Source organism: Erythrolamprus reginae, chromosome 1 (genome assembly GCF_031021105.1).
Source record: "Erythrolamprus reginae isolate rEryReg1 chromosome 1, rEryReg1.hap1, whole genome shotgun sequence".
NCBI lineage: Eukaryota > Metazoa > Chordata > Lepidosauria > Squamata > Dipsadidae > Erythrolamprus > Erythrolamprus reginae.
Genome location: NC_091950.1, coordinates 397,603,025 through 397,630,998, shown reverse-complemented (window position 1 = coordinate 397,630,998; position 27,974 = coordinate 397,603,025). Strand labels below are relative to the sequence as shown.

The window sequence follows — 27,974 nt, the reverse complement described above, 5'->3', positions numbered from 1 at the left end:
TCAGCAGGTGGCAGCACACATCCAATTATTGCTTGAACTTAGCAAAATGGGGCTTGATTAGTATAAGAATTTGAGACCATCAGAAAATCTTAAAAGTATAAACTAGACTGGGAAATCAATTTTAGAACAAGAAAAAAAATAGAAAACTGCTTTGAAAATGTTGGTAAAAAAATCATACGGATTTCTCAATCAAGAGCTGAACTTGACTTGGAATGGAGCTACCTGTGCAGTGAGAATGTACAATATTTGGAATGGATAGGATTATTTTCAAGTTTATTGGGAGGATGTGGCTGACTTATACATATTGCAAAGACTGCATTAAAGTTATTAGTTCTCTGCCCAGGTATGGAGTTATATTCCCCAATAATTTGAAGTTCATGTCACATGGAGGCACCTTTTTCTTTTTGCTTTATGACCTCCAATGATTGCAGCAATCAACCATCAGAATTCAATGGTACAAACTTCTATTGAGTTTAATAGCCATTTTTTAATTTAGATGTATAGTGGAATGTCTTCTTCAGTCTTTGGAAGCTGGAAAATATGAGAAAGAATAAACACATATTTCGTCTCCTGTCCTATAGAATTATAATTTGCTCATTTTCATAAATCAGCTGTTTTGCTGTGCATTAAATTTTCACACATTTTACTGGCCCGATTTATATTGTGGAGCTGTGGAAGCTGATTGATAGAGCGTGTAATTCTTTTTAGTCTCTGTAACTTACCAGCTCCGTCCACAACAAAACTTTAAAATTTCCTCCCTAAAACATCCTTCTGTGGAAAGTTTACAGAACCTGCTAAACTTGGTTAAAATTAAATTACTGTTCAGTGTTTTGTGAAAATTCAGCTACTGCATTAGCATGTTATGTTAGCCAAGCAATCCTATTGAACCATATTTGTTTGCATCATGTGCCGTGGGAATGCAGCACTTACGGTTTGTTACCCTAATTTTTGTGTGTGAGGTGAACCTAATTAGATAATAGTGATAGTACAGTTGCCTCTGAATATGTGAATGTGACTTCTGAAACCACATCTATTCTGTGCAACCAAGAGATTCCACAATAGCGTACATGTTTCCCCCACTTGATACACCTATTTTATTTTTACCACCGAACTGTGACATTAACAACTAATGACTGTGACATTAACATCTTTTTTTTAAAGGGCGATTGCAATAAAAGTAATGGTAAGAAATATATATCAAATTGATATTAATTGCTGGAATATTGTTTTTATTATTGTTGTGAGCCGCCCCGAGTCTTCGGAGAGGGGCGGCATACAAATCTAATAAATAATAATAATTAAGGATATATTGAGGATATTGAAGTATGATGGCCTAAATGATCAGATGTAATGAGAAAAGAAGCAGTTAAAAGAAACTGAATTAGTTAATAGCTTTTTAAATGCATATAAGTAATTTGAATAATTATTTTTTTATCCAGATGTCAAATGTACAGGAGGTAGCACTGGACGGATTATGAATACCCAGTTTAAAATTTTTATTATTGTATTGTATTTTAAGATTGGTGGTATTTTAAGCATAAAACATATCAGGAAAGACTTAATGAACTCAATCCGTATAGTCTGGAGGACAGAAGGAAAAGGGGGGACATGATCGAAACATTTAAATATGTTAAAGGGTTAAATAAGGTTCAGGAGGGAAGTGTTTTTAATAGGAAAGTGAACCCAAGAACAAGGGGGCACGATCTGAAGTTAGTTGGGGGAAAGATCAAAAGCAAATATTATTTCACTGCAAGAGTAGTAGATCCTTGGAACAAACTTCCAGCAGACGTGGTTAGTAAATCCACAGTAATTGAATTTAAACATGCCTGGGATAAACATATATCCATTGTAAGATAAAATACAGGAAATAGTATAAGGGCAGACTAGATGGACCATGAGGTCTTTTTCTGCCATCAGTCTTCTATGTTTCTATGTTTCTATGGTATATTATATTGCATATGTGATTGGTGTGGAAAAAAAAACTTTTTCCAGAACAACTAATAAGTGATAATAGATACCTGGAACCCCAACAACTACTATACATTGCTGCAAACTACCAATCATTAAGCTTCAAACTCATACTGTTTTTGTTTAGTTGCTATCTGACTCACAGGTCAAAAAAAGAGAAAAGCCATCCAGAACCTGGAAAATAGCTCTTTGCTCTTTGGTATGACTAGGATCCCATCACAAACTTCAGCAGAAGATAGTGAAGAAAACATGAAAGATGGGGACCTTCCTCAGCCAAGAGATCCAGAGACCTGCGTTCCTTCCCAGTCTTCACGCACCATTTGTTCACTCTTAGAACTGCTGCCTTTGAAGACTGGTGAAGAGTTAAAACTACAGCCAGGCAGCAAGTTGGCTTGAGGCCAAGTATCTTCCATCTGTCCTGGTATCGGTCATGTGCTCCGAATGTGGCAATCGCAAAACCTATTCTTTGTGCTGAAGTGAGCTGTATAGAACAGCCCGTTGTCCTGGTGAGGACAGACTCCACCACTTCTGGAGTGCTTATTAAATTGCGTCTAGCTAGTTGCCTCCTTCCCTCCCATTTTCTCCCAGGTGTAATTAGCAACTGAACTTACGTGCCCCAGAACAGGTTCCTCCTGGCTCAACTGATCCTCCCATGTGTTTGGGTCTTGATAACCAGCATTTTCCCCACCACTAAAAAGCAATAAATTGGGCAACAGTGAACAGTAGTAGGAATTTCGTAGGTTGTAATCTGAATGTATCTGGAAAGCATTAGGTCGGGAAAGAAAGCTTTAAAGCCTTAGAGCACGTGCTACATTTAAGCAGAAAGCGAACTCCCCAAATTAAACATCTAGTTTGTGGTGTTTTTGAAACCACATTTTCAAAAAACATTTCATGGAAAATTACCTTTGGAGGGAACTCAGCTGAGGTTAATGCATACATTTATTTATTTATTAGATTTGTATGCCGCCCCTTTACGTAGACTCGGGGCGGCTCACAACACAATGAAAACAGTACATGACAAATCTAATAATTTACAATTTAAAATATTTTTAAAAAACCCATTATTAAGCAGACATACATACAAGCATACCATACATAAATTGTATAGGCCCGGGGGAGATATCTCAGTTCCCCCATGCCTAACGACAGAGATGAGTTTTAAGGAGTTTACGAAAGGCAAGGAGGGTGGGGGCAGTTCTAATCTTTGGGGGAGCTGGTTCCAGAGAGTCGGGGCTGCCACAGAGAAACCTCTTCCCCTGGGGCCTGCCAACCAACATTGTTTAGTTGACGGGACCCGGAGAAGGCCCACTCTGTGGGACCTAATCGGTCGCTGGGATTCGTGCGGCAGAAGGCGGTCTCGGAGATATTCTGGTCTGATGCCATGAAGGGCTTTATAGGTCATAACCAACACTTTGAATTGTGACTGGAAATTGATCGGCAACCAATGCAGACTGCGGAGTGTTGGTGTAACATGGGCATACCTGGGGAAGCCCATGATTGCTCTCGCAGCTGCATTCCGCACGATCTGAAGTTTCCGAACACTTTTTAAAGGTAGCGCCATGTAGAGAGCATTACAGTAGTCGAACCTCGAGGTGATGACGGCATGAATGACTGTGAGCAGTGAGTCCCGGTCCAAATAGGGCCGCAACTGGTGCACCAGGCGAACCTGGGCAAACGCCCCCCTCGCCACAGCTGAAACATGGTTCTCTAATGTGAGCTGTGGATCGAGGAGGACGCCCAAGTTGCGGACCCTCTCCGAGGGGGTCAATAATTCCCCCCCAGGGTGATGGACGGACAGGTGGGATTGTCCTTGGGAGGCAAAACCCACAGCCACTCCATCTTATCCGGGTTGAGTTTGAGTCTGTTGACACCCATCCAGGCCCCAACAGCCTCCAGACACCGGCACATCACTTCCACTGCTTCGTTGATTGGACATGGGGTGGAGATGTAATGATACCTCACCCCATGCCCTTGGATGATCTCACCTAGTGGTTACATTGCTATGAAAGAAGGATATCCAAGGTGGAGTTATCCTTGAGCTGAACTGCGCTTCTGATCATGTCATAGGCATGTCAAATAAAATATCACTTTTTTTTATTACGGTCTTTGACTAGTAAAAAGAGCATAGTAAAAATGAGAAAGAGTTTAACACGGCAGTTTATGGTTGGGAAAGGGTCATGGACGTGTCCATACAGGATTTGGAGACACACAGAGAGAGGGTAAAATCCAGAATGGGTTTATTTGTACCATCGGTGGCGAGGAGGGCGTTTGCCCAGGTTCGCCTGGTGCACCAGTTGCAGCCCTATTTGGACAGGGAGTCATTGCTCACAGTCACTCATGCCCTTATCACCTCGAGGTTCGATTACTGCAACGCTCTCTACATGGGGCTACCTTTGAAAAGTGTTCGGAAACTCCAGATCGTGCAGAACGCGGCCGTGAGAGCCATCGTGGGGCTTCCCAGATTCGCCCACGTATCTACAATACTCCGTGGCCTGCATTGGCTGCCGATCAGTTTCCGGTCACAATTCAAAGTGTTGGTCATGACCTCTAAAGCCCTACATGGCATTGGACCAGAGTACCTCCGGAACCGCTTGCTACTGCACGAATCCCAGCGGCCGATAAGGTCCCACAGAGTTGGCCTTCTCTGGGTCCCGTCGACTAAGCAATGTCGTCTGGCGGACCCCAGGGGAAGAGCCTTCTCTGTGGCGGCCCCGGCCCTCTGGAATCAACTCCCCCCGGAGATTAGAACTGCTCCCACCCTCCTTGTCTTCCGTAGACTACTTAAGACCCACCTATACCACCAGGCATGGGGGATTTGAGACATCTTTCCCCCAGGCTTATTATAATTTATGTTTGGTATTTATGTGCTGTTTGGTTTTTAATTATGATAGGGTTTTTAGTCTTTTAATATTAGATTTGTGCCATTATAATATTGTTTTTATCGTTGTTGTGAGCTGCCCCAGCATACAAATCGAATAAATTATTATTATTATTATCTGAGAAATTAGTAAACTTGTAGTTGGAAGTCCGTTGCTGCCCTTCATTAATCATAGATATATTGGGGCAGATTCACATTAGCATCTGAAATCATTCCAGTGATTTCATTAGCCACCCTGAGTCTTTTGGGATTGGGCGGCATAGAGGTCGAATAAATAAATTCTGTAAGTAGTCCACATATGTCACAGAATATTCTGTAGGAAGCAGGGGAAAATAATATTTTTAAGGAAATTCCCAGAAAATAATTTTCAGAGAGAGGTCATCTCATTGGTATCCTAATCACTAAGTTAAGTATAGCTACATTATATTTGCGTACCTCCTTAAGAGGAAGTTGCCAGAGATCATAGCGGCTCATCCTTGCTGTTTCTTTGACCACTCTCTCTTTTTATTTTTCCTCCTCCTGCCCCCACCCCCTTTTGTTCCAGAAGACGCGAGAGCCATCACTGCACCCATTCCGTCTATTCCAATGATGGCGGACCTATTTTGGTTCGCATGCCAAAAGGGTGTGTATGTGCGCTAGCATGCCCACTCATGCCCACACCCATTCCCTCCACTCCCATGCATGGACACCCCACCTCACACTGTCCCCTGTACATTGCACAACCCCCCCGACTCCGCACATGCAGACAGGCCTCAATGAAGCCTGGGATTGTGAAAAAACAGCCAAACGGGCAAACCGGAAGTTCAGAAAAACGGACTTCCGGTTTCCCCATTGTGCTGTTTTTCACACTCTGAGGCTTCAGGGAAGCTTCCCGAGGCCCTGTAGTGCGGAAAACAGCACAACGGGCAAACCGGAAGTCCATTTTTCCGAACTTCCTGTTTGCCCGTTAGGGATGTTTTTCGCACTCCAGGGCTTCAGAGAAGTTTCCCTGAAGCCTCTGGAAGGTGAAATGGCCTTCCCCAAGGCCGAAAATCAGCTGGCCAACATGTGCTTTGGAGCTGACATAGGACAACGCCTTGCATGCCCTCCAATATGGCTCTGTGTGCCACCTGTGGCACGCATGCTATAGGTTCGCCATCAAAGATGGCACCAGTGATGGCGAACCTATTTTACCTCAGGTGCTGAAAAAGCATGCGCGTGCACTATCGTACATGCTCAAGTGCTCACACCCATAATTCAATGCCTGGGGAGGGCGAAAACAGCTTCCCCCACCACCTGGAGGCCCTCTGGAGGCCAGAAATGGCCTGTTTCCCAACTTCTGGTGGGCCCAGTAGGCTCATGTTTTGCCCTCACAAGGCTCCAAAGGCTTCCCCGGAGCCAGAGGAGGGTAAAAATGCCTTCCCCCATCCCCTTGGAGGCTCTCTGGAAGCCAGAAACGCTCTCCCGGGGCCTCTGTACAAGCCAAAAATCAGCTGGCCGGCACACACATGCACATTGGAGCTGAGCTAGGGCAACAGCTCACGTGCTAGCAGATATGGCTCCGCATGCCACCTGTAGCACCCGTGTTATAGGTTTGCCATCACTGATCTATGCTCTGTTTCTGCACATGGAAACGTTGGAAGTTTTTGTTTTGTTTTGGATCTCTAAGAAAACTCTTCGGCTGGAACCGCAACTGCCGCCTATTCTTATTGGCTTTTAGTTGCTGATGTTAAATGCAGATAAAATGTTTTATGACGAAGGAAGGGCCGCTTAGAACAGGTTACAATGTTTGATATGAGGGCAAGTGTAATGGTTTATAGTAATCAGAAGAATTTTCCCACCATTTCTCTTCCCCTTTCTGCAATTCCTGTGACCTGCCAAAGTGTTTGAAACTTAGGATTTGGGAAATCGCTTACAAACAAGGAACAAATGTAACCAGGATCTAGAGACTTCTCATCCAGGATCTTTATAAGAATCTTTAATAATCTGTGAGTATTCAATGCTGATAAACCTGCTAACACACATTATGTGGGTGAACAGGCTGAACGATAGACGTGCCCAAGTCTCATCCAAGAAAATTTCTTAAGCATAACTCCATTCTTCATATTGGTAATCCCAAAATATGACTTTAAAAAGTCAAGATCAGGGGTCTTCAAACATGGCAAGTTTAAGACTTGTGAACTTCAACTCCCAGAATTCTCCAGCCAGCACGGTATAGCTGGGTGGAGAATTCTGGGAGTTGAAGTCTTAAACTTGCCATGTTTGAAGACCTCTGGCCAAGATGATGGTTGCAACAGTGTGAACTGTCTACATGGATTTTTAATGCCCTAGTGATGTCCTAAAAATTGTTGGAGCTTCAGTCTCATCACTTTAGCCACTATCATGATACCTTGCTTGCAAGAAGGCTGCCATTTGGAAGTATGCAAATTATTTGCGTAGGATGGAAAGCTTTTTTTTAATTAAAAAATCTATCTTATGATTGTATTTGATAAATGGATTCTTTATGTTTAACGTTACTTTATCTGATATTTAGGTCTTTTTTGTTGTTAAGGTTGGATGTATGGTTTTTTTAATGTATTTTATTCTTGTTAATAAAATAAATATATATTAAAATATATTATTTATTTATTTTACCTTTGATAAATTGGCTTCCAGATATTACAAACAGAACACCCATCGGGAATGTAATGTGGCTACAGAAAAAAGGCAAATAAATGTAAGATTTCCATAGCCCAAAAAGCAATATTTCAGCTACTTTCGTTATTAGTAAGCAGTCTTCCCTGTTGCCATCTTCAAATAATTTGTTAATTTTTGGCAGCATGTTCTGAGAAAGATTAAGGGGCTGGCAGCAAGAATGGCGAAGGCACCAGAAGCTAAAGTCTACTAAAAGAATTTGAAGGAGATTTCTTGTAGCCCTAAGAAAAGCCTGAGGTTGTATATATCCCTCTACAAATAATTGTAGATAATTGTACAAATAAAATACAAATAAAATGAATGTCACATAGAAAAAGGCTTACATAGCTTCTTCTCCGGTAATATTACACTACTAACCAGAGCATACAAAACTTTTGCCAGATCAATGCTTGAATACAGCTCATCTGTCTGGAATCCACACCACATATCAGATATTAATACATTAGAAAGTGTCCAGAGATACATTATCAGAAGAGTCCTCCACTCCTAAACTCGCCACAGAATACCTTACGCAACTAGACTTGAAATCCTAGGCTTAGAAAGCTTAGAACTATGTCACCTTAAACATGACCTAAGCAGAGCCCATAAAATCATCTGCTAAAAAGTCCTTCCTGTTAACGACTACTTCAGCTTCAATCACAACAATACTAATCATCTTCGTGGCTCTTCTCTGCACTTTTTCTAGAGCCTCAATATCCTTTTTGCATCGTGATGACCAAAACTGAATGCAGTATTCCAAATTATGAGAAGGTATCTTGGAATCCTAATGGACAATCACTTAAATATGAGCCAGCAGTCTGCTGCAGCTACTAAAAACCAAGGGCTGCATTAACGGAGGGATAAAATCAGGATCACGTGAAGTGTTAATACCACTTTATAATGCCTTGGTAAGACCACATTTGGTTGCCACAATGTAAAAAAGTTGTTGAGATTCTAGAAAAAAGTGCAGAGAAGAGCAACAAAGATTATTAGGGGACTGGAGGCTAAATGGAGGGCATGATCGAAACATTTAAATATGTTAAAGGGTTAAATAAGGTTCAGGAGAGAAGTGTTTTTAATAGGAAAGTGAACATAAGAACAAGGGGGCACAATCTGAGGTTAGTTGGGGGAAAGATTAGAAGTAATACAAGTAAAATATTATTTTACTGAAAGAGTAGTAAATGCTTGGAACAAACTTCCAGCAGACGTGGTTGGTAAATCCACGGTAAATGAATTTAAACATGCCTGGGATAAACATGTATCCATCCTAAGATAAAATACAAGAAATAGTATAAGGGCAGACTAGATGGACCATGAGGTCTTTTCTGCTGTCAATCTTCTATGTTTCTAAGAACGCTTGCTGGAATTGGTTATGTCTAGTTTAATGAAAGGAGAGTTAGGGTGACATGATAGCAGTGTTTCAATGCCTTATCGAAAGCAGGACAAGGAGCAATGGATGGAAACTAATTAAGGAGAGCAGCAAGGAGAAATTTCCTGGCAGTTAGAACAATTAATCAGTGGAACAACTTGCCTCTAGAAGTTGTGAATGCTCCAACCCTGGAAGTTTTAAAGAAGAGATTGGTCCACATTTTGTCTAAAATGGTTCTTGCCAGACCGGAGGGGTGTGTGCGTGTGTTGGACTAAGAATATCTCCGAGTTTCCCTTCCAACGCCCTTATTCTGTATTGCTTAAAACATTCACACAGAATACACATATTAAAGACACAATGCTGGCGAGATGGACTATAATCCTATATACACAACAGAGGATAAAAGAACCAGTCAAGGAAGTCTTCTCAAAATGAAGTGGGAGTGTTCACATGCAAATGAGCTGAGCATAAGCCAAACACTGCTTCAAAAATTACATTAAATCAATTCTTTATGTACTGCTTAAGCATTTATTTATCATGTTTGCTGGTTGCTGTTCACGAAATGGTAGATAATAAAGTGTTTAAAGTTCCGCTTAGTGCCAAAGGAAAGATTGGAAGCATTTAATTAAAAGTGGGGGGAGACACTGCTAACGACGCCTTAAACATGATCTAAGTATTGCCCACAAGATCATATGCTGCAACATCCTGCCTGTCAACAACTACTTCAGCTTCAACCGCAATAACACAAGAGCACGCAACAGGTTCAAACTTGATATCAACCACTCCAAACTTGACTGTAAAAAATATGACTTTAACAGTCGAGTTGTTGAAGCGTGGAACTCATTACCAGACTCCATGGTGTCTACCCCCAACCCCCAAGATTTTTCCCTTAGACTTTCCACAGTTGACCTCTCCAGATTCCTTAGAGGTCAGTAAGGGGCGAGCACAAGTGCACTAGTGTGCCTTCCGTCCCCTGTCCAATTGTCTCTCCTATATTTTATATATCTTTTCTCCCATTCATATATCTTTCCTCTACTCTTCATTGATGTATTCTATTCTCATATCTCTTCTTCTATCCCTTCCCTGATATTTATTACTACATATTTTTATTCTCTTTAACTTTCAATTTGTATTGGACAAAATAAAAAAACAATAAATAAATAAATAAATAAATAAATAAATAAATAAATTAATTAAAAAAAAAAGGTGACTGGGAATCTCAGCCCCAATATGTCTGGACCAGATAATGGGAATGCTATACCAAGATAATGGGGACAAAACAATCCCACCAATTGTACTGCGATGAGAAAGACATTTTGTTCTGCTTCTTCTCCTGTTGTTATCGTGCCCTCTTAAGCTTCTCTATTTCTTCCCCGGCCTCTGCAGTTTGCAGTGTTTGTTTCATTCTTCATCTACAGCCGGAAAACCAAGCCAAGCCGAAGGGTGTGTGAAAAGTCTGGACTCCGGTAGTCTTAAATCAAACTGTTTTATTCATGGCAAGAGAGAATACAAACACTGGAACGGTAGAATCGCCGGAATGAGGGCAACGGCTAACCCGTTGCCCTTTTATACTCTTTTTAACGCGGGCTTTTACCAACTGACACACATTTAACTTTCGCGGCTATTTTCTGAATAGCCGCGTCTTAACCAATCGCAGATTTTCTGCGAATATTTTTAAACAAACACAACACCCCTCCCTCTTCGGCTGAGACCATGATTACGTGTTAATCCACGTCACATAGTCCTGCAAGCGGATTGGTGGTTTCACAGATCTCTGGGACCTGCGCAGTTCATTTTGCTGGGAGCTGCTTGCCTGGACGGCTGGCTCCGTTGCTCCGCTAAGGCTAGTCTCTGACGGGCCTGGTTGCGATGATGCATTTTGATCTTCGCCGGCCGCCAGGGGCAACAAGTAGCCATCGCTGGAGTCTCGAGGTGGTTCTGGTAAGTCCTCTATTGGTTTGTCTACAGTAGGTAAAATGTCTGGGTTAGTCTTCATTCTTTTGCGTAGTTGGTCGACATGCCGATGCCAACTGCGCCCATCTGTTAATATTACAACGTATGTTTTTAAACCTGTTTTATCCAATACTGTGCCATCTTTCCATTTATCGTTTGAATCATAGTCTTTGGCATAAATTAAATCCCCGATGTTAAACTGTCTCTCACTTTGTATTTTTATTTCTTTTTGGTCATTCTGGTAATTTGGGTGAATTCTGTCTAATTTAGAACGAAGGTTTCTGCCCATTAAAAGTTCTGCCGGGCTTTTGTTTGTTGACGCTGACGGCGTAATATGCTGAATGGTTAAAAATTCATCAATTTGTTGTTGCCAATCTCCTAGTGGTGCTTTGTTTAATGCTTCCTTTGTGGTTCTAACCATTCGTTCTGCTTGCCCATTAGCTTGGGCAAAATGAGGTGGAGTGAGCACATGTTTTATGCCCTGGTCTGCAAGAAATAGTTCCATTTGACGGGCTGTTAACTGAGGCCCGTTGTCAGATACTAAAATATCTGGAATACCATGTGTGGCAAACATTTTCCTTAATGCCTTTATAGTTGCACTAGTAGTTGTGGATGCCATGAGTTCAATTTCCAGCCACTTGGAGTATGCATCCACAACCAGTAAAAAGGATTGGCCCCTGATTGGTCCTGCAAAGTCAATATGTATTCTAGACCAGGGCCCTCTTGGTGTTGGCCACTCTGATGGTGTAACTTTTGGTGGGTTGGGTCTTGTTCTCTGGCAGGGTATACAACCACCCACCCATGACTCTATGTCCTTGTCCAACCCTGGCCACCATAAATGACTTCTGGCAATAGTTTTCATTTTGACTATTCCTGGGTGACCTATATGCAATAACTGCAATGCTTGCTTCTGTAAGGCTTTTGGAATAACAACCCTGTCTCCCCACAATATACAATCTTTTAACACATTTAATTCAAGCTGTCTATTCTTAAAAGGTTGAAATTGGTTTGGTTGTTGTTCAATTGGCCATCCCTTTAATATCCATTGTTTAATAAATTTCAAAATTGGATCCGCTTGTGTCTGATTGGCTATTTCTGTTGCTGTTAATAACGTTTGTTTACTAGATTCAATTAATAAAACGCTTGAGGCAGGGGCTGGATCATTGACTAATTCTGTTTGGGGGCACCTGCTTAATGCATCAGCATTTCCTATGTCTTTCCCCCCCCTGTGGATTAATGTATAATTGTAAGCGGCTAGAAAAATAGTCCAGCGAGTCATGCGAGGAGAAAGAAAGGCGGGAGTTTGTTTGTTTCCCGCCAAAATGCCTAAAAGCGGTTTATGGTCGGTGATTAACGTAAAGGGCCGACCACAAAGGTAATAATGAAAACGTTTAACTCCAGCGACAAGGGCTAACGCCTCCTTGTCGAGCTGGGAGTAATTCCTTTCAGCTGCCGAAAGAGTTTTAGAATAATAGGCTATTGGGGCTTCTGTGCCGTCCGGAAAGTTATGGCTGAGGACGGCTCCTATGCCGAACGGTGAAGCGTCGCAGGTTAGGGATAAGGGCATAGCTACATTATATTGCACTAGGACACTATTGGAGGAAAGTAAATTTTTTACTGCTTGGAAAGCGGCTTGTTCTTTTGGTCCCCACGTCCAGGCAGAGTCTTTCTTTAGGAGGTTATGAAGCGGTTCTGCCACCGTCGCTTTCTGTTTAAGAAAGACGGAATAAAAGTTAAGGAGTCCTAGGAATGCTTGTAAATCTGTCTTATCTGAAGGGGTGGGGGCATTTCTTATGGCATCAACTTTGTCATTTGTGGGGTGAATCCCAAAACGATCTATTGTAAACCCCAAGAATTCAACTTTGGGCACAGCCCAAGAACATTTGTCTGCTTTCAAATGGAGTCCTGTTTCTTTAAATTTGGTCAAAACGCGCCTGATTCTGTCCCATAACTCAGATTTGGATGTGGCAGATATTAATACGTCGTCGAAATATGGAACGACCCCAGGAATATTATTTAAAATGCGTTCCATCAAACCCTGAAAGATACCTGGGGCGGTAGAGACTCCAAACTGGAGCCGGGTGCATTTAAAGGCACCCCTATGAGTTACGATTGTTTGGGCTTCAGAGGTGTCTTGATCTACGGTGAGCTGTTGATATGCCTGTGCCAGGTCCAACTTCGCGAAGATGGACCCATTTCCTAAGGTGTGCAAGAGTTGTTGCACTACTGGGATTGGATAGGCATTATGCTGTAGCGCTTTATTAATCGTGGCTTTATAATCTGCGCAAATTCTAATAGAGCCATCCGGCTTAACGGGCGTTACAATAGGAGTTTCCCATTTAGCGTGGTCAGTGGGAACTAAAATGCCCTGAGCTATTAATTTGTCCAATTGTTCATCCACTTTAGGCAAAAGTGGAATGGGGATTCTGCGGGGCTTTAATCGGATGGGCGAAATATTTGGGTCCAAATTAAACGAAATGGGGCTGCCTGTATATTTACCCAGAGTGCTAGAGAAAACTTCGGGAAATTCTTTCAATAAATCATTTGGGTCAAAAGAGTCACATATATTGTTAACCCCTGAAATTTCAATACCTAAAGGTTGTAACCAACGAAGTCCCAGTAATGAGTGTTTAGGACCGTCAACTACTAACAGAGGTAAAAACCCTTGAAATTTTTTAAACGCAATAGGAACATTTAAGCATCCTAACACTGGAATTGAATGGCCCTGAAAGTCACTCAAACCCGGTTCCCACGGTTGCAAGTCAGTTTGTTTAACACGAGGTAAATATAATTTAAGTTTTTCCCAAGGCATTATGGAATGTCTGGACCCGGTGTCTAATTCCATTTGGCAGGGGTGGCCGTTGAGGAAAAGAGAAACAAATAGCTTGTTTTCCGCAGCGGGAAAATTGCAGTTTACGGAAGAAGGGGAGTTACCTCGTTGGTTAGAAGAGGGCGAGTTGTCAGCCGGGCGGGAAACGTTGCGCGAAAACGGTGGTCGTCGATTCCTCGGTGCAAAATAGGGTCGTTGGTTTTGTTGAGTTGCTGGAGTTGGGTTGGCGGCGCGGCAGACTTCGGCGATGTGGCCGCGGCGCTGGCAACGGCGGCAGTAGGCGTCCTTGAAATGGCAGCGAAAACGAGGGTGGTTTCCGTTGCAGCCGGCACATCTGTCTGCACGGGAGGCTTCTTTGGCGTCGTGGTCGGAGGCTCTTCGGATTTGGAGACAGGTGTCGTCTGGAGTAGCGGATTCTGAGTGTTTTTCATCAGAAGGGCAGGCGTGCCAAGGTGATTCATCAGGAATGTGATGAACGGTTGAGGTTGCGCGTTTAATTTCGGCAACAGATGTTTCAGATACCTCGGAGGCTTTTGCTGCCTTAAGAATGTCTTGGAGAGAGGCATCCTCATCAACTAAGTATTTCTTCTGGAGCGTGATATTGGTTAAACCGAAAATAAGGCGGTCCATGAGCTGTTCCTCTGGATCCTTGTATTTGCACTTCGGGAGGAGTGCGCGTAGGCGAGTTATAAAATCGTTGGTGGATTCTCCGTCCGCTTGCCTCATCTGAGCGAATTGATGGCGGTATACGCGGACAGGAGTCGTCGGCTGATAATGGGCGGCAAGTTTTGCTTGTAGAGTTGACCATGCGACGGTTTCCAGGGTGTCTGGGTCAACGAGTGTAGAGGCTAGGCTGTAGACTTCTGTGCCGCAATAAGCGAGGAATATAGCTTTCTTCCTCTCGTCATCGGCGTCATGTAGATTGCTCGCTTTCAAGAAAAATGTAAATTTGGACATATACGAGGTCCAAGCTTCCGTCTCGGAGTTGAATACGGGCGGCGGTGGAGCCATGGCCGAGTTCATGGCTGCGTTAGCGGGAGTTCGACCTCCTCGTCGCCACTGAAAAGTCTGGACTCCGGTAGTCTTAAATCAAACTGTTTTATTCATGGCAAGAGAGAATACAAACACTGGAACGGTAGAATCGCCGGAATGAGGGCAACGGCTAACCCGTTGCCCTTTTATACTCTTTTTAACGCGGGCTTTTACCAACTGACACACATTTAACTTTCGCGGCTATTTTCTGAATAGCCGCGTCTTAACCAATCGCAGATTTTCTGCGAATATTTTTAAACAAACACAACAGTGTGGATCGTTAGTTACTCTCTCTTAAACCAGGAACAAGAGAAAATAAACAGGAGCTTGCTCAATCCAAATCCTGCCTGTGAACATGCAAGCGAGAAGCGGCTGGTGATCCATACCTTTCTCGCGAAGGAATGAAAGGAAAACAGGTTTGAGCCACTCTCGGCAGGTTTAAGGAGAAGCCAAAGCCCTATTCACGCCTGAGTTGAAAACACTGACCACTTGCTCTTGAGAGCTTTCTCAGCATAAGACAAGGGCACCCAAACTTGGCAACTTTGTGGAATTCTGGGAGTTGAAGTCCACAGGCCTTAAAATTGTCAAGTTTGAAGACCTCTGACATAGGAAATGGCACATGTAAAGTAAATATATATTGAAGAACGCTTTTGAGCGTGCAAAGGTTATATCAAGAATAAGGTGACCAGACTTCCCACTCTCTACATGGGGCTACCTCTGAAAAGTGTTCGGAAACTTCAGATTGTGCAGAACGCAGCTGCGAGAGCCATCGTGGGGCTTCCAAGATTCGCCCACGTTTCTTCAACACTCCGTGGCTTGCATTGGCTGCCGATCAGTTTCCGGTCACAATTCAAAGTGTTGGTTATGACCTTTAAAGCCCTACATCGCAATGGACCAGATTACCTCCGGAACCGCCTGCTACCGCACGAATCCCAGCGACCGATAAGGTCCCACAGAGTTGGCCTTCTCCAGGTCCCATCGACTAAACAATATCGTTTGGTGGGCCCCAGGGGAAGAGCCTTCTCTTTGGCGGCCCCGGCCCTCTGGAACCAACTCCCCCCGGAGATTAGAATTGCCCCCACCCTCCCTGTCTTTCATAAACTACTCAAGACTCATATATACCGCCAGGCATGGGGGAGTTGAGATAGCTCTTCCCCCTAGGCCATTACAAGTTATGCATGGTATGTTTGTGTGTATGTTTGGTTTTATAATAGGGGTTTTTAGTTGTTTTTATTATTGGATTGTACATGTTGTGTTTATTATTGTTGTTAGCCGCCCCGAGTCTGCAGAGAGGGTTGGCATACAAATCCAATAAATTATTATTATTTTAGTGGAACAGTCCCGATTTTTAATAATTTGTCCCGCGGGGTTTTTAAAAAGTCTCGATTTTTCTTTTTCTGGACTGCCAACAGTGAATAAAGTGCTTCCTTTCTCTGGGTGCTGGGAGAGAGAATAAACTTTTCCCAGTGCCCAAAGAAAGGAAACACTTTAAGACCAATAAAATATGAATAATAATAGTAAAACCCCGGATATTTCTACAAAGACCCGCAATTTTTTGCACGTTACAGACAGAGACAGCTATCAAATGCATCCCCCAGAATATAGATGACATGATTTACAAATAGTACAAGAAGAACAATGAAGTGCTTTAATTTCTTGGGGGGGGGGGGAATACCACTTCCTGTGCTGTGTGCATCACATTTGAATCGAATTTAGCCATCTTCCACTCCCAGGCCTCTCTGGGAAATGTAGTTTTTAAAGGTGGACGACGAGAGGAACTCCCACTGCCATGCTCGGAGCTGTAGCTCTGCAAACATTGAGTTCTCATGACGGCATGTCATTTCCCAGCAGCCTTTTCGGCATGCCCCACTCAAAGTGGCGGCAGTTGGTTTGAGTGCTCTTGTTTGGCACCGGATTTTGAAAGCGGGGGGTCGACGTACTTCACAGGCGTCTTGAGATTTCTCCGGCAGGCATACTCTAGTATGGATTCCAATATTTACAAGGGCCTTCAGCCTGGCTTGTCTATTAATATTGAGTGCAGCAATGGTGAGTGCCGAGAGGAGAAAGGCGATTTGCTCTTGGAAGGGTCTTTTGCCTCCTTCCGTGGCCCGTAGCTTTGCTGGCTGAGGAATTCTGGGAGTTGAAGTCCATCTCTCCCCTGTCAATGGTGTCCTGCTTTACCGACGTTAAAATCTGGTCACCTTAATCAAGAACCACGTCTCTCCTATATGTAGTCCTTGACATGCAACAGTTCGCGAAGAGACCGTTTGCAGTTACAACAGCACTTAAAACGGTGACCTATGACCCTCTTTCACACTTATGACCTCTGTAGCATCCCCACGACCACGTGATCAGAATTTGAACCCTTGGCAACTGGGTTTGCAGTTGCCAAGGGGTTGCAGTGTCCCAGGGTCACGTGACCACTCTTTTGCGACTTTCTGATAAGCGAAATCAATGAGGAAACCAGATTCACTGAACAACCGTTGTTAGTAACTTAACAACTGCCGTGATTCACTTAACGAAGGTGGGAAAAAAAGTCGTAAAAAGGGGCAAAGCTCACTTGACAAATTTCTCACTTAGCAACATTAATTCTGGGCTCAATTGTGGTCATAAGTTGAGGACTACTTGGATTGCATCCACCTGGTTTACCAGGATGGGGAGGCAATGTACTCTACGGGTCCCATTGATAAGGGATGTACTGTATGTCTAATGGGACATATAGGAAAATGGCCTTCTTGGTGGTAACTCCTGCTCTGTGGAACATCACCCCCCTCTCCCCAAAGGCACAATTAGTCTCCACCCTGTTGCTTTGCCCAAAAGGCCCCTAAAACATGGATTTGCTAGGAGGCTTGGGGACCACGAATGGAGAAGGAGCTGATCCAGGATTGATTTGATTATGTTGTTGCTTCCAGGTGTGGTGGGATTAGATTTTTTAAAATCTGTTTTTATTATGCAGTGAATTTTTAAAATATTGTACATCACCCAGTGTGAGATGGGCAGTGATATAAATTTATTGAATGAGTGACTGAATGAATAACAAACAAACAACAGAAGCAGCTTGTAAATTGCAACATAGGAGATATAGGTTTCCAGTGTAAACATGAGAACAAGTCTTATGCTTTGGAACTTTTATGTCAGCATCCCAACAAACATCCGAGAAATAAATCAGAGTCCAAACTTTGGCCTTCTTCCAAGTTCCAATTTATTGACAGAGCCATGTGGGATACGAACAGAAGTCATCCCGATACTAACTTTTCCTACAGTTCTCCACCCAGGTTAAGGTTCATCCCTTGTCTCCACACCCACAAGTTCATCACATGGACCACTCCGGTTCTCCCAACGTCCATGATCCTCCCCTGTACTTCCGGCTGGTGCTGAACAAAAGATGACCTTGAATCTCTGGAAGGAATGTGTTGTGGTTGGTATTCTCCCTTATCTTTTTTTTTAACTTATCACATTTATTTGTTTTTTTTCAAATACTGTATAACAAAAAAGACATACACAAAACATATAGCTACAACATTTGGGAAACAAAAGTTTCCCCACTTTTTTTTTTAATGTTTGATCATAGAATTTTACTTCTTTCACATAGTATTAATTCTTTAATTATTTTATTTGACGTGATGCTTTGCTTGAATTTGCATTTCTTTGCTGCTCTTTCCTTTAACCAGTCATAAAATTTTGCCCATATTTTATAATAATCTGAATCTTCCTTTCCCTCTAATTTTTTGGATAACCTGTCGAATATTTTTTTAATTACTATATTTTCTTCTTTCTTGAAAAAAACCCAGAATTGTATTTATTGGGTATTTTTAATTAAAAAAATGGAAAAAGAGGTAAGATACTTAGTTATACACATATTAACAGCTGCCAGGATAGCATATGTCCAACAATGGAAAATGGATAAAGCACCGGAAGAAAATATAGTAGTATTCTCCCTTATCATGCAACCACCCCTCCACAATTCCCACAGTACTATTCTACTTGCACCAGGCCAAAGTCTCCAACTCAAAACGATGGCTTCGTCCTGACAGCTTGTTTCTGATCATGCTCCAGTAACACGTGAAATGGTTTGAACTGGGGTGGAGGATTCTTGTGACTCAGGCCACTCCATTGGGTGCAAAGGCCGAAGGGAGGGGAGGTGTTTCTTTGACTTGGAACTCAGATGCTTGAGTGAAGGTCAAAGAACTGATACACATTGTAAGAGACTAACCTGAGCTGAAGCTTGTGATAAATCCAAGTGCCTTCTCCATTACAGCAGCGGTGGGTTGCTATTGATCCGGTCCAGTTCTACAAACTGATAGTGGTGGTGGCAGGAGGCTCTGCCCACCCACCCTGGAGAGTTCTGTGCGTGCGCAGAAGTACACTGCAAACCTATAGTAATGGGTTTTGGAACCCGTCACTGATGTACAGGCATATTAATCTACATCAGGGCTATCCAACCTTAGTAACTTTAAGACTTTTGGACTTCCCCTCCCAGAATTTCCCACCTAACCATGATTGGACACCCCTGATCTACATTCAGGCTTCATCGACCAACACAACTTTAAGATAAATGGACCTCAACCCCAGAATCCCAGTTGTGTTAGCTGGGGAATTCTGGGAGTTGTAGTCGACTTAAAATTACCAAGATTAAGAAATGCTGATCTAATTTAATACAGTGATACCTCATCTTACAAACGCCTCGTCATACAAACTTTTCGAGATACAAACCCGGGGTTTAAGATTTTTTTGCCTCTTCTTACAAACTATTTTCACCTTACAAACCCACCGCTGCCGCTTGGATGCCTCACCTCTGGACTTCCGTTGCCAGCAAAGCACCCGTTTTTGCGCTGCTGGGATTCCCCTGAGGCTCCCCTCCATGGGAAACCCCACCTCTGGACTTCCGTGTTTTTGTGATGCTGCGGGGGAATCCCAGCAGCGCAAAACAGGCGCTTCGCTGGCAACGGAAGTCTAGAGGTGGGATTTCCCATGGAGGGTAGCCTCAGGGGAATCCCAGCAGCACAGAAATGGGCACTTTGGCTGGCAAAAGGGATGAATTTTGGGCTTGCACGCATTAATCACTTTTCCATTGATTCCTATGGGAAACACTGTTTCATCTTACAAACCTTTCACCTTAAGAACCTCGTCCTGGAACCAATTAAGTTTGTAAGATGAGGTATCACTGTATATTATTTCTAAATCTCATTAAATAACTGCTTTTAGACTAATATATTTGGGCTGATTAAACAAAACTGGTTCCATCTAATTAAATGTATTTAAACCCCAGAGGGCAGGACAAGGAACAATGGTTGAGAACTAATCAAAGAAAGAAGCAACTTGGAATAAAGGAAAAATTTCCTAGCAGTGAGGACAATTAATAAGTGGAACAGCTTGCAGAAATCTTGGAGGTTTTTAAGAAGAGTCAAGAAAGTCACTTATCAAAAATGATATAGGTTCTCCTGCTTGATCAGGGGGCTGGACTCGAAGACCTCCAAGGTCCCTTCCAGCTCATTGTACCCTAAATGTACTTGTGAACTGAGCCATGATGGCTTCTTTTACTAGTGTCTGCTTCCACTAATTTAGTAGCCAGAAGCAATAGCATTTTAGCATTTAAACTTATATACTGCTTCACAGTGCTTTACAGCCCTCTCTAAGCGGTTTACAGAGAGTCAGCATATTATGCCCAACAATCTGGCTCCCCATTTTACCGACCTGGGAAGGATGGAAGGCTGAGTCCACCTTGAGCCTACGGAGAGCAGTTTGCTCTGTACCTGGATTTAACCTGCGTGAACTATGATCACCAAGCTTTATCAAGCTTTCGTTAAAGTCATTTTGCTGGTCATCACTGGATCTTATGGTAGTGGGTTCTGCAGATGAATTTACATCTTTTTTGTGTGAAATTGACTTTCCTTGTCACTTATTGACTGAACTTACTAACTCGCATATTATTTGTTTGTTTGTTTGTTTGTTTTATCAAGTATTGTGGCATATAAAGATATAAAAGAGAAACATTAGGACAGGGGACGAAAGGCACTCTGGTGCACTTATGCATGCCCCTTACTGACCTCTTAGGAATTGAGAGAGGTCAACAGTGGATAGTCTAAGGCTAAAATTTTGGGGGTTAGGTGACAATACTACAGAGTCTGGTAGTGAGTTCCATGCATCAACTACTCCGTTATTAAAGTCGTATTTCCTAGTCGAGTTTAGAGCAGTTTACGTTTGTATTAATATAATCTTATAACTAAAGTTTCCATCCTATTTCCACACCATTTTCAGAGTGACTTGAAATAGGAGAATCAAATCCCCTAGGGCTAGTCTGTTCCATTGTCTTTAATCCTTAATCGCCCCACTTTACCTTATTCCTCAGTCTCTTGTGGAGTACTTTCCGTCTGGGACAAACGAATGTTATGAAAAATCCATGTCTAGCAGCTTGTGCAGACCGTACACACATTTTTTCTCCGCACTCCAGAATGTTCACGCGTTGCTGTTGGCCACGTTCAGAGCTGAGCTCATATTTTTAAACAAAAACTTGGCTTCTGTCAAGCCCCCAATGGTCTCTTGACTCTTGGCAGGGCTGTAAGCATAAAACAAGCAAAGCGTTGTTTATGTTGCCGGGGGCGAGGCGAGGGGGGGGGGAAGAGAACATTGGAGAAAAGATAATAATGACAAAAGTAGCTTGTGCAGCAAAGGGAACAAAATGTTCACCAGCAGAGAAAGATGGATCTCTTTGGGACTCGCTAGTACAGCTCGCTACTCCCAGGAGAATGGAATTTGCCAACTCCCAAATAATTAAGTCCGCGAGATTTGGTTGGGGTTTTTTTCCCAAACAGTTTTATTGGGGGGAACACAGAAGAAAACACGCTGTAAAGTACTATATATATACAGAATAAAATATTTTTATTCATTTATCAGCTATGTACATATAATAAAATCCCACCCACCCACCCACAGCCCATTGCCAGCAAGTGCCCTCTCTGTCTCATCTTGGAAAGGAAGATGGGGAAATGATTTCTAAGGACAAAAGTGCTTGGAGACGAAATTTGGTTTGGCAGTTCTTTAGGTCTCTCCCTTCCACCAGTTGCTGTCAAACATGCAGTTTCAAGGAGCGATACCTTCAGGGGTGGCTGTCCTTTGTGATGGGAAGAGCAGGCCTTGCCCTCATTCTGAAAGACTCAGAAGGAGAGGAGTATAAGCCACCTTCATTCCTCATCCGCACAAATCCCCATGCTCTTGGATGCTCGAACGCGGCTGTCAAATTTCACCAGTTTCCCCCTCTGCCCCCCCACCATCTCAAATACAGGACATTGTTGTTCAATGTGGAAAAGGCTCGTGGGTCGTGTCCTCCCAGCACATTTCACTTGGGTTACTGAATTAAACCATTTCTCCAGGCTCAAACGATGCACAGAATCATAAATTAAGCGATTGGGTTGGGTTTGCGCAGCACAATAGCCTCCCAAACTGACCACGATTCAAGCTAAACACTCTTAGTAAACTGTGTAAATGCAAATAAAGTATTTTTGCCACTTGCCACCCATTTCCCCAGGAATATTCAACAACTGTCCTGCCGCACCAAGTGTTGACATTGCCCTCCTCCCCATGTCCAGCAAATAATCACATTCCCCCCTCCCCCGTTGCTCGAAGGCTTCCCTTTCAGAAACCACAAGTAGTTAGAAAACACAGGTGTCCAATGTAGGGAGCGGAGTGGCCGGGGGGTGTCAGGGTGGAGTGGAATCCAACCGCAAGAAACCATCATTCAAGGAAGCAATCCAGTTGATCCTTCAAGGTTTATACTAACCATCTGCAGTCATTTTGACCCCTGAAGGGAAGGCTGAAGGCCAAGCTTCAAGCAATTGGGATGGGAGTCTCACCAGCCAAGTGTCCGACGAAAGTCTGAGAATGTTTCATATCGTAGGTAAACAAAGAAAAATGGAGCCAGGTCCCTTCCCCTTATTGGGAACTCCACGAGAAGGGAGTCACACATACTGTCCAAATTCTCATTGAACATGAGAGTCAATCTTGATGAAAGTTTGTTTTCTTCGTCTTAAACAAGCAAAGGTGAATTTAACCCGTCCTTGTAGGCATAGAACCCTTACAACCGTGGGGAGCGTTCTACCGCCTCATACGTAATTCTTCTTGTCGTAGCTCATTGCGGTAGACCTGGGTGCGGAGTAGACCATGGCTGTGGGTCTGTACTTCTCCTCCCTGGGGGGGCAAGAGCAACAGAGCAGGCTTCCCCCGAAAAGAAAGAGAGCTGCTGCCGCCCAACCGACGTAGAGCGAAGGTCCTATTTCGCGTTTCAGGGGCTCTGGGACTGCTATGTTGTAGAAATCACGGACAATTTGATTGGCGGACCAGCAGACGGGGATGAGAGTCAGGAGGCCTGCCAGCAGGAAGATGACCCCAGAAGTGATAGTGATCTTGGCCTTGGAAGATTCCTCTTCAATGCAACGAGTGCACTGGGCTCCCATCAGGAAGATGAATATCCCCATCACCCCGAAGAGAATGGCAATGACGATCAAGGCCCGAGCAGCCTGGAGGTCCGGCGCCAACGCCAGCATGGAATCGTAGACCTTGCATTGCATCTGGCCAGTACTTTGGGTCACACAGTTCATCCATAGCCCTTCCCCGGTCCATTGGGCAGTGACGATGTTGTAGCCGATGAAAGCGGTCACTTTCCACATAGGCAACCCACAACACAAGATGGTGGCGAGCAGGCCCAGGACGGATAGGGCTGCACCGCCGATCTCCAAACCCATCGACATGTTGGCGAAGAAAGATCAGCCACTGGCTTCCCGATTGCGATGCGATCTGCTGCTTCCCAGCCGTGAGGTTCTGAGCAAAGCAGGTGAAGCACCCAAAGCTCTGAGCTGATTTATAAAGTGTCCTGTCACCTGGGCGGGCTCTTTAGCTCCAGCATGGGGTGGGGCGTCACCAACGGACTCTCAACCTGCCCTACCCTTTGTACCATCCTCTCTCTCTCTCTCTCTCTTTTTTTCTTTGTTTGAGATGGCATTTATGAGAAATGGAAGTTTGCTGTAGAGGGCAAACGGGAAATTACCCTTGAAGTGAATTCCAGCTGATTGTTTGGCGTGACATTTGGTTTCAGGCAGGAGGGCAGGCAAAGATTGGTAGCAAAATGCAAAACGCCTTATAAGGAGGCTCTTGGTTCACCTGGAGTTCTTTCTTGCATTTCAACTTTGGGTTCGGTCTCCCAAGTCCAAATCAAGCAGGTCTGCTGATATTCAGCCAAGTGTGTTTATATCATAAAACTCAGAATCTCTTGATATTTCATCACTATTTTCCTGATTTATTGAAGACATACGTAGTTTCGGCTAACATATAATAAGTATGCGGTACACTTAATAAGCTAAACTCTCTACTTCTGGGTGTGTTTTTCAACAAGCTTATGACGAACGTTTGACCTCCAAGTGTTTTGTGACATTTTTTCCCACAGTTTAAGCGAAACTGTCTGATGGACGGTCTCTTGTTGGTTGTCAGCATCTGAGAAACAAATCAGATTCCAATCCAATCCACTCATCCAAGGTTCGATTTATTATTAGAGCCACGTTGGTCACAATGTTAGAATCCAGATAAAATCTCAATACTCAATTCCTTCCAGTATCCCACCCAGGTTAAACATAGAAACATAGAAGTCTGACGGCAGAAAAAGACCTTATGGTCCATCTAGTTTGCCCTTATACTATTTTCTGTATTTTATCTTAGGATGGATATATGTTTATCCCAGGCATGTTTAAATTCAGTTACTGTGAATTTACCAACTACGTCTGCTGGAAGTTTGTTCCAAGGATCTACTACTCTTTCAGTAAAATAATATTTTCTGATGTTGCTTTTGATCTTTCCCCCAGCTAACTTCAGATTGTGTCCCCTTGTTCTTGTGTTCACTTTCCTATTAAAAACACTTCCCTCCTGGACCTTATTTAACCCCTTAAACATATTTAAATGTTTCGATCATGTCCCCCCTTTTCCTTCTGTCCTCCAGACTAAACAGATTGAGTTCATTAAGTCTGATACGTTTTATGCTTAAGACCTTCCACCATTCTTGTAGCCCGTCTTTGGACCTGTTCAATTTTGTCAATATCTTTTTGTAGGTGAGGTCTCCAGAACTGAACACAGTATTCCAAATGTGGTCTCACCAGCACTCTATATAAGGGGATCATAATCTCCCTCTTCCTGCTTGTTATACCTCTAGCTATGCAGCCAAGCATCCTACTTGCTTTCCCTACCGCCTGACTGCACTGTTCACCCATTTTTAGACTGTCAGAAATCACTACCCCTAAATCCTTTTCTTCTGAAGTTTTTGCTAACACAGAACTGCCAATACAATACTCTCCCCAAGTGCATTATTTTATATTTGGAAACATTAAACTGCAGTTTCCATTGCTTTGACCACTTATCTAGTAAAGCTAAATCATTTACCATATTACAGACGCCTCCAGGAATATCAACCCTATTGCACACTTTAGAGTCATCGGCAAATAGGCAAACCTATTTTTAACAGTCATCTCCCATCCACACACCCACAAGTTCATCAAAGGGACCAGTGCGAGTGCAGGGATTTCACCGGCCTCCTCCTTACCTCCGCTGGTGCAGAACAAAGGATGACCTTGGACCCTAAGAAAGGAATTTATTGCGGCTAGTAACTTTCCCTGTCATGCAATTCCCCCTCCCACTTCCCATGATACTATTTTACTGTGGCAGGCCAAAGTCTGTAACTCCAAATGATGGCTTTGGCCTGACACCGGTCATATGTACCTGACCTACTAGAGAGGGGAGGCAAGGAATGTTGTGGATCCTGTTGACACAGGACCCGCAACATGAGGGACGCAGAAGAAGGGACTTCTGCTCCATGGTTCCTCCTGTAACACCATCCCTCTGGAAATTAGGCTGCCCCTCACTCTGACACTCTTTCCTTGGGGTCACATGTGCCCAGGGGTGAACAGCAGGCAGGATGGGCTGGAACACAGTTCCACCGGCGGAAATGAAGCTATGTGCCCAGCTTCAGCTGATTATCCGCCTCTCTCATCCTCCTCCTCCTCTTCCTTGGAAAGCGGCAGGGAGACCAGCTAGAGGAGTTGCAAGGGGCCCATTTCCTCCCCCCTCTTTTCTCAACAGCTGATCAGCACCCGTTCACCTACCGTGTTTCCCCGAAAATAAGACACTGTCTTATATTAATTTTTGCATCAAAAGTTGTGCTACGTCTTATTTTCAGGGGGTGCCTTATATTTCTCAAATAAGACAAATTCACAGGCAGAAAAGGTGACACCCCCAAAGAAAGTGTACCGTAAGGTACACTGATTACAGTATGGTACCTGTCAGTATGGCACCCACACACACAAGCGACGGCACTTATATGGTACAACAGTATACTCCTGCTATTGCAGCTTCCGGCCACCAGAGGAACTACAGTCTACGCACTGTAGTGGAGACTGTAATGGCGGTGAGACAGCAGCAGACTGTGTCTGTTGTACTGGACGGTACAAAGCGATGGAAGGGGCCAGCAGGGGACGCCACATTATTACGGTACCGCTATGAACAGCTTTGAATGGTACCGTATGTTTTCCCACCGTACCGTATGTAAACTTGACTACGCCTTATTTTCGGGGGGTGCCTTATATTAGCAAATTCTGCAAAACCTCTGACATGCCTTACTTTTGGGGTATGTCTTATTTTCGGGGAAACAGGGTAACTACCCAGCCTGAGGCAGGGGGTGACCCAGGAAGGAGAGCACGGGAAACGTGAAGCAAATTGTCACCCCAGAGAGCGACCCTGGTGAGGTTGTAAGTCAAGAACTTAACAGTTCACTTGAACGGTGATGATCGTTCAAGCCATTCCCACCTGGTCACATGGCCGGCGAGCCACTCCTACCCAGTCACATGACCATCAAGCCACACCCACAAAATAAGCCACACACACAATCTGGCAGTAAAAGTTTTGGCTGCCCATTACTGCACGTGCTCCTCTGGCATCGCTCTGTGCCACAACTGAAGCATTCATGGTCAGCCTCTTCAGCTTCTTCTGATAAGTGTCAAATAGGTGTTACATCAATATACACTGCTCAAAAAAAAATAAAGGCAACACTCAAAGAACACATCCTAGATCTGAATGAATGAAATATTCTCATTGAATACTTTGCTCTGTACAAAGTTGAATGTGTTGACAACAAAATGAAATTGATGGTCAATCCGTGTTGCTTCCTAAGTGGACAGTTTGATTTCACCGAAGTTTGATTTACTTGGTGTTATATTCTGTTGTTTAAGTGTTCCCTTTATTTTTATTTTTTGAGCAGTGTATTTATAGCCAGTGGTGGGCAGCAGCCGGTGCGCCCAGGTATGCAGCTCCAGTAGGAAATACCGAGATGCGTGCACAGCTGTGTGCCCCGATGCACCCCGTGCGGGATTTGGCTTCTGCACATGTGCAGCAAGCCAAATCTCACGCGAGGACGCGCGCGAGAATGAGATTTTGGTGATTTTCACTGATTTGTTGCTTCTGTGTGAGATTTCACTTCCTGTGCATGTGCAGAAACCAAATCTTGCATGGGCGCACATGTGCAAGTGTTGGGGATGCGGAGATGGGACAGCATACCTGACCATCCATGTAGCAGCCCACTTCTGGTTGTCCCCCTCTTCTTTGTAACAGCCCCTCCAATATTGGATGACTGCTATCATATCATTCTATTCTCTTCTATATGTATTCTGCATTGGACAAAATAAATAAATTAAAAAAATAAAAATAAATAAAATATTGCTATATTAGAAAGCTTAGACCTACGTCGCCTTAAACACGACCTAAGCGTAGCCCATAAAATCATCCGCTGCAATGTCCTTCCTGTCAACGACTACTTCAGCTTCAACCGCAACAACACACGAGCACACAACAGATGCACATTTTACTATTTTTCCTTTCATTGTCAATTTTAGTCAGTCAAACCAAAGACAGATCTGGGCCTTGGATTCCTTTCTATTTATTTACAAGGGAAAACAATTGACCTCTCTCCCCTTCTAAGAGGTCTGTAAGAGGCGTGCATAAACGCACCACTGTGCCTACCGTCCCTGTCCTATTGTTTTATTTGTACAAATTATCACCATATAATTGTTTGACAAAATAAATAAATAAAAATAAAATAAACAAGGGAAAAAGCCTAGTTTTTCACCATGTTATCACTGGACTTGTAAAAAAAGAGAGAGGGGGGTTTCTCAAGTCACCTTCCTTTCTAGTTTGGTTTACACATAGCCAACAAGCAGCCAATAATACAGTTAAGTAAAGCCATCAATCTACAAAATAGTTTTGCA

The 27,974-nt window shown here is 43.4% G+C and overlaps 1 protein-coding gene and 1 long non-coding RNA gene across 3 annotated transcripts; both read right to left on the bottom strand.

Moving 5' to 3' along the window:
• Nucleotides 1-22: 22 nt before the first annotated feature.
• Nucleotides 23-21,160, bottom strand: LOC139157860 (uncharacterized). Of its 2 annotated transcripts, none has more exons than XR_011557576.1 (3): nucleotides 21,020-21,160; nucleotides 2,580-2,658; nucleotides 23-531 (listed from the first exon to the last, which is right to left on the bottom strand). It is a non-coding gene; the product is annotated as an uncharacterized lncRNA (long non-coding RNA). The 2 variants fall into 2 exon arrangements; XR_011557575.1 differs by lacking the exon at nucleotides 21,020-21,160 and adding an exon at nucleotides 9,030-9,118.
• Nucleotides 21,161-21,467: 307 nt separating this feature from the next.
• Nucleotides 21,468-27,088, bottom strand: CLDN3 (claudin 3). Its single transcript, XM_070735050.1, has one exon. The coding sequence runs from the start codon at nucleotides 23,424-23,426 to the stop codon at nucleotides 22,782-22,784; it is 645 nt and encodes a 214-aa protein (XP_070591151.1). The 5' UTR covers nucleotides 23,427-27,088; the 3' UTR covers nucleotides 21,468-22,781.
• Nucleotides 27,089-27,974: the final 886 nt, after the last annotated feature.

What these genes read in the sequence shown, in the direction of transcription:
- CLDN3 (XM_070735050.1), bottom strand. Translation starts at nt 23,426, where the DNA reads ATGTCGATGGGTTTGGAGATCGGCGGTGCAGCCCTATCCGTCCTGGGC.